General features: G+C 44.2%; 1 protein-coding gene across 1 annotated transcript in view; it reads right to left on the bottom strand.

Annotated features, from left to right (window-relative positions):
• Positions 1-2,986: 2,986 nt before the first annotated feature.
• The window catches only part of sugct (succinyl-CoA:glutarate-CoA transferase), a 172,966-nt gene continuing 165,952 nt past the window's right edge, over positions 2,987-10,000 (bottom strand). Inside the window, exon 14 of the mRNA XM_080752184.1 lies at positions 2,987-3,874. Within this exon, the coding sequence (XP_080608310.1) occupies positions 3,711-3,874 (164 nt within the window). The 3' untranslated portion in view covers positions 2,987-3,710. The remainder of the gene's footprint in view (positions 3,875-10,000) is intronic.

The following is a 10,000-nucleotide window of genomic DNA, read 5'->3' as shown; positions in this document are numbered from 1 at the left end:
CGCACACGCCTGAATACTTCACATTCTGTAGCTGAACTGAGGGCACATTGTTGTTGTTCATCCATATAGGGCATACATGGGCAACTGGTGGCACGGGGGCCACATGCGGCCCCCGCATTCACGTAATGCGGCCCGCAGGTTAATAGCCCACAGGGCTTTTAATGGCTTAATGACTAGTATAGTTGTATTGAAACTAGACCTTACCCGTTTGAAGATATGTGCTCCAAAATATGTGCAGAGTGTGGGTTATGGGGAAAGTAACTGTAACTGGTGCGTGCATGAGAATATGTGGGAGCATCATAATGTAAGGAGCAGCCCAAGGAGGAGTGTATATTTATGATGGATACAAATAATTTAACAGCAAAATTAGCTGAATAGAAGTATGGGGATCTATGCGCTTGCTCCACTTAGTTTGTCCATGCCCGTTGGAAGATGAGACAATTACAACACATCAAACGCACCCGGTGCATGCGTGATCCGTATGTATCGCGCACACACAAAATGTTACATTTCACGATTCTGTATGTCATCATGTCCCTTAGTTTCAATTGACTTCAATTTATTTAGAGAAAAAAGGTTTTGTCAATGACTTCAATGAACCTAGATGCTTTGCCGTTGTTTTGACATCACATTGTTGACTCAATGAACAAGACAGCCTGTTCTGGCAATCATATATGGAGATCCCTGATGTCATCAATACTAAGCCCATATTTGGCAATGCCCATATATGGACGCCAAAACAGAATTAATTTGCAAATCAAGACTGCTGACTATCATCACCTGGATATCCATATTGACACTGACATCATCAAACCCTGGATAGCCAATCGCCATACATGGAGACGACTGGATCATCACTTAGATCTCCATGTATGGAGCTGACTTCTACATCTGATTCCCAGATGATGCCAGAAATCTGGGAATACCCATACAATAGAATGCCTTTTATGCCCATCAATATTAAGCCCATATCTGGGAATGCCCATTGGATATATTGTGTCAGTCTAACTAGTGTGGTTGATGCGACAGGAGTCACACTTGCAAATTAATAGACCGTATGTCAAATCCCGCCCCATTTTGCTCTTGTTACTAGGTTGTACAAAACAACCAGGGCAGATTATTTTATAGTGGAAGTGGATGGGGGAAAAAGCCTCATTATAGCTATTTAAAGTACCAAAAGAAACACATCTACGTGATATTAATAAAAAGGGAAGAAAAAAGTACAGTAGTTACATTGCAAAACAGGAGTTTCCCCCCTGAAAATATATGTTTTAATTAGTTTAATCTTCTGGAACAGGCAGAGGAGAGAATTAGAGACAGAAAGCGCAGTGCATCTTGGGTAGGAAGCTGGCAGCCAGACTATAATTCCACTACATAATAGGCTGGCTGTCATAATTCTGCCCATTTAAAATATATGTGTAATGGAGGTGATCTGAACCTCCCCACCCGGCTTTGAATCCGGGTCTCCCACGCCAAAGTCCTATATCTTAACCACTAGACTAGACTTTGGTCCGGGGGAGATACTAGACTTTTTGAGGCTTCAAGGCTGGGGCTGCGACTCTCTCCGTCACATATGTACCCAATCGAAACTCTTAGTTACATTGATAAGGTCCATGTGAACTAGTCTGTTGAAGCTTATTCATTATAATGATCGAAATCGCTATGTCCACGCAGCGCCGTACTGCACGCCGGCCGTGCTCCGCAGTGCGGTGAAAGACTGAAGCCACTTTCTCCCACAGCATAACTCCACCCCCGGTTGCGAAAAGTGAAAAGTGAATGTTTTTTTCTGGTTGGCCAGTCAGGGAGTCTCAGGGACCAATCAGAAGGCTAACAAACGGTCTATTCCATCCTTGTCCCTTTGTGTTTTCATGGCCAGGTGTGTTTGTGTTTTATTTCCCAGTCATTCTCTATCGAGCCAAAGTATGAACATTACATAATATGATGTGTGTGTGTGTGTGTATGTGTGTGTGTGTGTGTGTGTGTGTGTGTGTGCTGTGTACCACACACAAACACACGGACGCACGCACGCACGCACGCACGCACGCACGCACGCACGCACGCACGCACGCACGCACGCACGCACACACACACACACACACACACACACACACACACACACACACACACACACACACCTAGGGTGGGTTTTATACATTTTGATTCTCATTATGCTTATAAATTCCCACTTCTTGTCCATTCACCGTTTCGGTTCCATGATGACAAGAAGAAGAAAAAAAAACCTTTTTGTCAAATGATTAGACCAATGGGTCTCAAACCTTTTCAGGCCGTGTCACCCCAACATAATCATATTTGAACTGGGGACTCCCCCACCCTGACAAGCACTTGGATTTGTAGGAGTTGAAGCATAAAATGTAGTTTAGCCAGTTGATTTGTGTGTATGCCACATACAGTATGCCGCAAAAACTGTGGGCGTAGTAGCGCAGCAAAATAAAGTTTTATCTATAGGCCTATACGAAAGAATATGTCGCCCAATTACTATAGTGTGGTTGCCCTATTAGGGCAACAACCACACTAATAATGACGGTATCAAAAAACGGATCTCCATCTCCATCTGCTTCCTGTTAACTTTCACAGAAATGCTTTTTTCCCCGCACTTCCTGGATTTCGCTCTGTGTTAATCAAAACAGTGAATTTTCAAATAAACGATAAGACAACCGGTGCTCGTAATGAATGGAAAAATTTAAAATAGCTGGCAGTGGTTAGTGGTTTGGTTAAATATTCTTGGCAGTGAATGAGGTTTACCTGTACCTCTGCCCTCGCTGACTGCCCTTTTGGAGTTTGACCATTTGCTTATCCAGTTTAGACCTGCTCCTTTGAGCACTTGACTTTAAAACAAGTTTATTTTGTGTCCGAATGTGTCCGAATGAGTCCTTTCTTGATGTGCCCGACAGAGAATCAAATACAACCGCCACAGCTGTGTTAATTATATTGTAGAAATATACCACACAGATTTGACAAAATAACATTGTATCCCCACACAAATGTTTTAATGTTAAGCATGTTGACATTTTCATCTCACAGCATTATGAGCTCATTAGGTTGAAAGTTCTTTGATAAAACTAGATCCTAAAATAACAAAGCTGATTGATATGAAATCACTCAAATCAAACAGGTTATGTTCTTAACATTATTATTAATAATGTTGTTGTTGTTGATAGTATTATTATTATTTATTCAAATGGGGTGAAAAAATAACCCATATTCCAATCCAATTGATTGGAATTATTTAATAACAAGCTCTTGTTAATAGCTACTTTTTATGTGTACAATATTTATTACGGCCACTTAAATACTTTCACTTAGCAAAAATCTAAAATGTGCAGATTTACAAGCTCACAAACACATTGCATCGCAATGCGCTGTATGCTTATAGACCTGCTATTTTTGCTACTTTTGTGTGACACTCTTGAAATAGTGCATCAATTTATGAAAAATAGGAAATATTGAGATAGTGTATATGAGCATTCTGCCCGTCAGCAACAAAATAGTAAATATATCTTCACATTTGATTATTATTTCCATAGTTTTCTCATTTCTTCATCAACTCATTTATTGTCTTTCCATATTGATCCACTGATAAATGCCCTGAATCGATCGATTTGGGGAGATCGGTTGGTGTACGCTTGGTGATCGCTTGGTGATCGGTGACACCCAGGTTTCGGACTCATTTTCCTCTCAGCCGAAGCCAATCAGACTGTGTCGCTCTGAGCGACCGCCCCCGACGCCAGCAGCTCTCGGATGACATCATCAGTGTAGGACAGGGTGTGTCTCAGCACCTGCGCCGTGTGCTGACCAATGAGAGGAGGGGGCGTCGGCCCGCTGGGCTGGAAGCTGCTGAAGCGCACTGCTGGTCCTGCAGACAGACAGGCAGACAGACAGAGGTTTTATCCACCAGTAAAACTCCCTAATCGGGGGATAAGCGACCGTCAGGTCACATGTACCGCTTTGCGCGATTTTAGAGAGAGGGCGAGATCATTTAGCGACCTACAACCGGGTCGCGACGTGGTCGGTAGTTTTCAGCGACCGGGTCGCTAAATCGACCGACTGGGACGGTAAAACCACCGACCGGGACGCTAGAACCACCGACCGGGACGTTAAAACCACCGACCGGGACGCTAAAACACCGACCGGGTCGCTATTACGACCGACCGGGACGCTAAAACCACCGACCGGGACGCTAAAACCACCGACCGGGTCGCTAATTCCACCGACCGGGACGCTAATTCCACCGACCGGGACGCTAATCCAGCGACCGGGTAGGTAAATCCACCGACCGGTGGTCGCTTCCACCGACCACCGGGCTACTAACCCTAACCCTAACCCTAAACCTAACCTCAGTAACTTTACCTCAGTTAGGCTAACCTGCCACGCAACCTCCCGACCGGGTCGCTAAATCACCGACCGCGTCGCTAAATCACCGACCGCGCCGCTAAAGCGAGCGACCGGGTCGCTAAATCGACCGACTGGGGCGCAAAATCTTCCGACCGGGTCACTAGATGTACCAACCGGGTCGCTAAATCTACCGACCTAAAACTGCAGGCAGGTCGGTAGATTTAGCGACCGGGTCGGTCGATTTAGTGGCGCGGTCTGTGATTTAGCGACCCGGTCGCTCGATTTAGCGACACGGTCGCTGAAAACTACCGACCACGTCGCGACCCGGCTGTAGGTCGCTAAATGATCTCGCTCCTACTGCGATTTTAGGGCAAAATCTGTAGGAGCAGTGTCCAAAAATGTGTTTGAAAAAATCGGCCTGATGGTGGCACTAAATGGGACAGATTCATGTTGATGACATGACTGTAGACATACTGTGTAAGGCTTTGCGTGATTTTAGGGCAAAAACTGTAGGAGCAGTGTCCAAAAATGTGTTTGAAAAAATCGGCCTGATGGTGGCGCTAAATGGGACAGATCCATGACATGACTCTAGACATACTGTGTACTGCTTTGCGTGATTTTAGGGCAAATCTGTAGAAGCAGTGTCCAAAAATGTGTTTTGCAAGAATCAGCCTCATGGTGGCGCTAGAAGAGGGCCATGTGAGAAATGAGGTGGGGTGGAGGTTGTGGTTTGGCAGCCAAGCAGTGTGTGTGCAAAGTCTGGCATGGATAGGGGCAACGGTGGCGGAGATATGAGTAGGGGAAAAGTGTGACGTGATGTGTCGTGACGTGACGTGACGTGACGTGACTGACTGGCTGACAGACAGACAGACAGACAGACTGACACCCGGTGGAGGTTTTGATAGTAACTGCGACCTGAACTGCCTCCACCTCGCCGAGATCTATCTTTAGAGGTGTCCCTGGTTCCTGTGCGTTCAGGCATTCCGGAGAAACGGACTCCTTCACCCGAGTATAGAGACACACGGGCGCCTACAAATATGGCCGCCCTATTGTGATAGCGACCCCACTTCAAGATGCGCTGTGATTGGCCGGCAGTGTATAACCCTCGCTGTGATTGGCCGGTAGTGTATGATGACGTAATTTTTCCGCGAAAACCGGGCCCCGGTCAGGATCATAGAAAACATATAAAGAGAAGGCTTTAGAAGCTGAAAATGAGTGAGGGTTCTAAAACTTTAGCGATTTAACAGTTAGGACAATTTTAAGATTTGTTTTATAAAAAAAGTTACATGGTATAACTTTAATAAAAAAAAGTCTTATTTGCATGCAGAGTTAAGCTCTGGCGTTTAAGTGAAATGTAGCCTGATATTTATGAAATGCTTTTGTGGCTTTATCACATTTTAGGGAAAAAAAAAATAATAATTTCAGGGCTGGTCTAAAGCTTTGCTTTCCGAAATGACTGCCCCTCTGCTATGCTGGGACACAAGTCCAAAGTTCATGTGTAAAAGAGTAATGCATTTTCAATGGATTGCTGCAATATATTGGCCACCCTTTGGACAATGTGAGTTTTATGTTTTTGCAGTTGAGATTCGTGCAAACCAACTGCACGGTTGAGCCAGAACTGCCAAAATCTACATAATAATAATTGCGACTGTAGGTCGCAGTTAACTCAGTACATCTTGTCCGCGTATCCGCGTATCTCTGTAGGTCACGCCTGACACTGTGGTTCTATGGGTTTTTCGCTCTGACATCCCGCTCTGGCTTCACTGTGATGTCACACTAACATAAATCCCTTTTATGCCCATATATGGAGTTCCCTGATGTCATCAATATTAAGCCCATATCTAACAGGACTTTGTATGGAAATGCCCATATATGGAGGCCACATCGGCCACATACCACACTAACGGCTGGATCTCCATGTATGGGCATAAAAGGGTATGATGTCAGATGTCATAGACGTCATAGGACTTTCACATAACGAATAACTGAGTAAGCATGTTTGGGCTCTCACAGCATATCTCCATATACAGTACATGGATCTCCATATATGGGTACCACGGGTCTCCATATATGGGTAACAAGGTCCAACATACATCACTGGCCAGATGGCCAAGAATTAGGGCGAGGTTGCATGTCGCCCTGAGGCGTCTTAATAATAAAACTACCAATTACAGACGTTAGCAGACATGAAGTCTTAACTTTTTCTCTTAAACAAATTGACCTGTTGGTTCCATTTGCAATCTCTCAGAGCTCTCAACCAGTGATGTGAAAATAATGTAGATTGTTGTTATCCTTGTCTAATGCCATTTATTTCTCAAATCTGATGTTTACAGCAGTCCAGACTGTTATTGTGGTCTCCGTTGTAGTGACGCTAACGATGTAGGCCGAAGATAGCACGACTAGAAGCTCACAGCACGTTGCATCTCAAAGTATAAATCAGCCTTCAGTGTCCAGAGTGAGACGCGTCTTTAGAAATCACATTTCAAACCATTCTAGGAATGTGGTTAACATCTTTCCATGTGTTGTCTTTCCTAATTTTGTTTGTTCAGTTCGAAAATGGAGTTTGAAATAGTTAACTAAAAAAAAGAACAAACTGTTTTAGTTTTAGCTCTTTGATATTTCATACGTACACACACACACACACACACACACACACACACACACACACACACACACACACACACACACACACACACACACACACACACACACACACACACACACACACACAATGAGAGGGAGACAGTGCAGGAGAGACATACACAAATAAACAGACATAATGGATAAGAATGCATGCACACACGCACACGTCGCACAAACGTGGGCGCACACACACACACGCAATCAAACACACGCAATCAAATATATACACAATTTGATGAGAGCCTGAGATTGATGGGCAAGTATCTGAAAATGAGAGACAGATGGACACACACACACACACACACACACACACACACACACACACACACACACACACACACACACACGCACACACCCACACACACACACACACACACACACACACACACACACAGTTATGCGGTTTCCATGAACACATAAGTCCAAACCAAGAAATAGGAGATCAGAGAGAGAGAGAGAGTCAGAGAGAGAGAGAGAGAGAGAGAGAGAGAGAGAGAGAGAGAGAGAGAGAGAGAGAGAGAGAGAGAGAGCAGGAGGAGAAAACACGAACACTTGCGGTTGCCCTTTGGCGAGAAATAGTATATGTGTGCGCACACGTGCGTGTGTGGTGTGTGTGTGTGTGTGTGTGTGTGTGTGTGTGTGTGTGTGTGTGTGTGTGTGTGTGTGTGTGTGGTGTGCGTGTGTGTGTATGTGTGTGTGTGTGTGTGTGTGTGTGTGTGTGTGTGTGTGTGTGTGTGTGTGTGTGTGTGTGGTTTTGTGGGTTTCTCTAAGGATAAATGGAGTGATGCTTGTGACCACATCCTCCATTATCACATGTGTCCCTCTATCTCCCCCTCCGCCCATTATCTTCTCTTTTCTACATGCTTTCACTCCCTCCATCCCTCTCTCCCGCTTTTTTCCCTTTCTCTCCCTCATAGATAGATAGATAGATAGATAGATAGATAGATAGATAGATAGATAGTTGTTGCCTATTGATGCAATGTGGTGCATTTGAAACTACATAGCAGTGCACATCATGGGGTGATCATCACTGCTTGCCTTATTTTAGTTTATTTTCTGCTTATTTCGTTGCTGATTGAGGTCAGCAGACAAACGTGACGTGAGTGACATGAAAAACCTGGGTGAAATGTGCCAATCTCAACAGGAAACAATGGTAGATAGATAGATAGATAGATAGATAGATAGATAGATAGATAGATAGATAGATAGATAAATTAAAAGTACAATTAACACCATGTGGGCAAAATGTGGGCAAAATGTGTCATTTGGACAAAAGGTTCCAAATTTAAAAGGAGGTTGAGAGAAGTTTTTGTTTCTGAGTCTGTGGGCACCAGAAAGGCCACTATGATAAACCTGTTTAGCTGAAATACAGTGGGCCCGATTCATCAAGCACTTTACGACCAAAATACAACCATATTTTGTTCTTAGCCTACCGGCATTTAGGAAATTTCTCACGTGCGGGGTCAGATTCAGCAATATAGTTGGAGGCTCGGAATACGTCGGGAAATACGCCACCTCCGACCATGCTGTAAATCTTGCGTATATTTAGAATGATCTTTTCTTCATGCAAAATCTATTTAAAATTGTGCCATAATAAAATGTGTATGTGCCCATTCTGCCCAACATGTGCCAACACATGTATTTAAAAAAAATAAAAGAATACGTCAAACAATTACATATTCAGTCGTGGATAAGCTGTCACTGAGTTTGTAACCAAATGGACCCTTAAGCAGCCTCTGCATAATAGGCATGCAATTACACCGATTTGTATTTATATATAGCTTCTATCAGTTGCATTTAGAGCTGAAACTCAGCCAAAGTTTCGCTGCACGTCTTACTGGTTCAATTTACTGTGTCCATTCCTACTATATGCACATATAAAAATACTTTTACTGTGACAGATTGCTTATTTCTTTGCGGGACGGACGGATGGACAGGGAGTTAGGTATACACAATAGAACTAGTAACACGCCTCAGGGCGACAAGCTCGCACCACAGTGATGTGGACATCAGGGATGTGGACATCAGGGATCTCCATATATGGGCATAAAAGGGATTTGTTCCCCTGGCATCACAGGGATCTCCATATCTCCATATATGGGCAAAAAAGGTATTTGTTCCCCCTGGCATCACAGGGATCTCTCTAAGAGGATATCATTAATATTGATGACATCAGATGACATCTTTTATGCCCATATATGGGCATAAAAAAGGATTCTGTTAGTGTGACATCATAGTGACATCAAAGCATGATGTCAGAGCGGCAAACCCATAGACCGTAAAAATGTGTACACGTCTCCACGGACGGACGGACGGACGGACGGACAGACACGGACAAGCTGTGACTTCGGTCGCAACTATATAGAATGGTTATAATTATGCAGGAAGAGATGCAATGTGAACTCATTTGTCTTGTATCAAGTGTGTCTGTCTGTCCAGCCGATCTCCGTGTTATCCTCCCTTGGTAGTATCAGGTGGTCTGTCTGTCAGGGAGAGAGAGATGAAACAGGAGGACGAGAAGAAGGGAGCGACGGACGGAGGGGAGGAGGAGGAGAAGAAGAGGAGTGAGGACAGAGAGGAGAATATCACCGTTATCGGGTGGAAACCATGTATGTCCAAAACCGTTCGTTTTGTATTTATTATCTAAAAAATGTACTAAACTAGTGAAAACAGCTGATCTACAAGCACACAACGCCTCGTACCGCGAGGCGTTGTGTGCTTGTAGATCTGCTGTTTTCACTAGTTTTGTGCGACTGTCTTATATGATGAAGCAGGGCTTTGCTTCACAAAAAAACGTACACATTTGAAACTTGGAAATACGAGGTTTCTGCCCGACAGCGACAATATTAGTGAAGAGGTCATCGTCCTCGTCTCTTTGATAAGTTCCCTTCTTTGTTCTTTTTAATGAATCCCACTGGTTCCTCCATGCGAGCGAGCGTGCGTGCGCACGCGCACACACACACACACACACACACACACACACACACACACACACACACACACA

The sequence above is a fragment of the Nannobrachium achirus genome (genome assembly GCF_963921795.1).
Source record: "Nannobrachium achirus genome assembly, chromosome: 21".
Lineage (NCBI taxonomy): Eukaryota > Metazoa > Chordata > Actinopteri > Myctophiformes > Myctophidae > Nannobrachium > Nannobrachium achirus.
The sequence above is the reverse complement of the archived record's forward strand: the minus strand, read 5'-3'. Positions and strand labels throughout refer to the sequence as shown.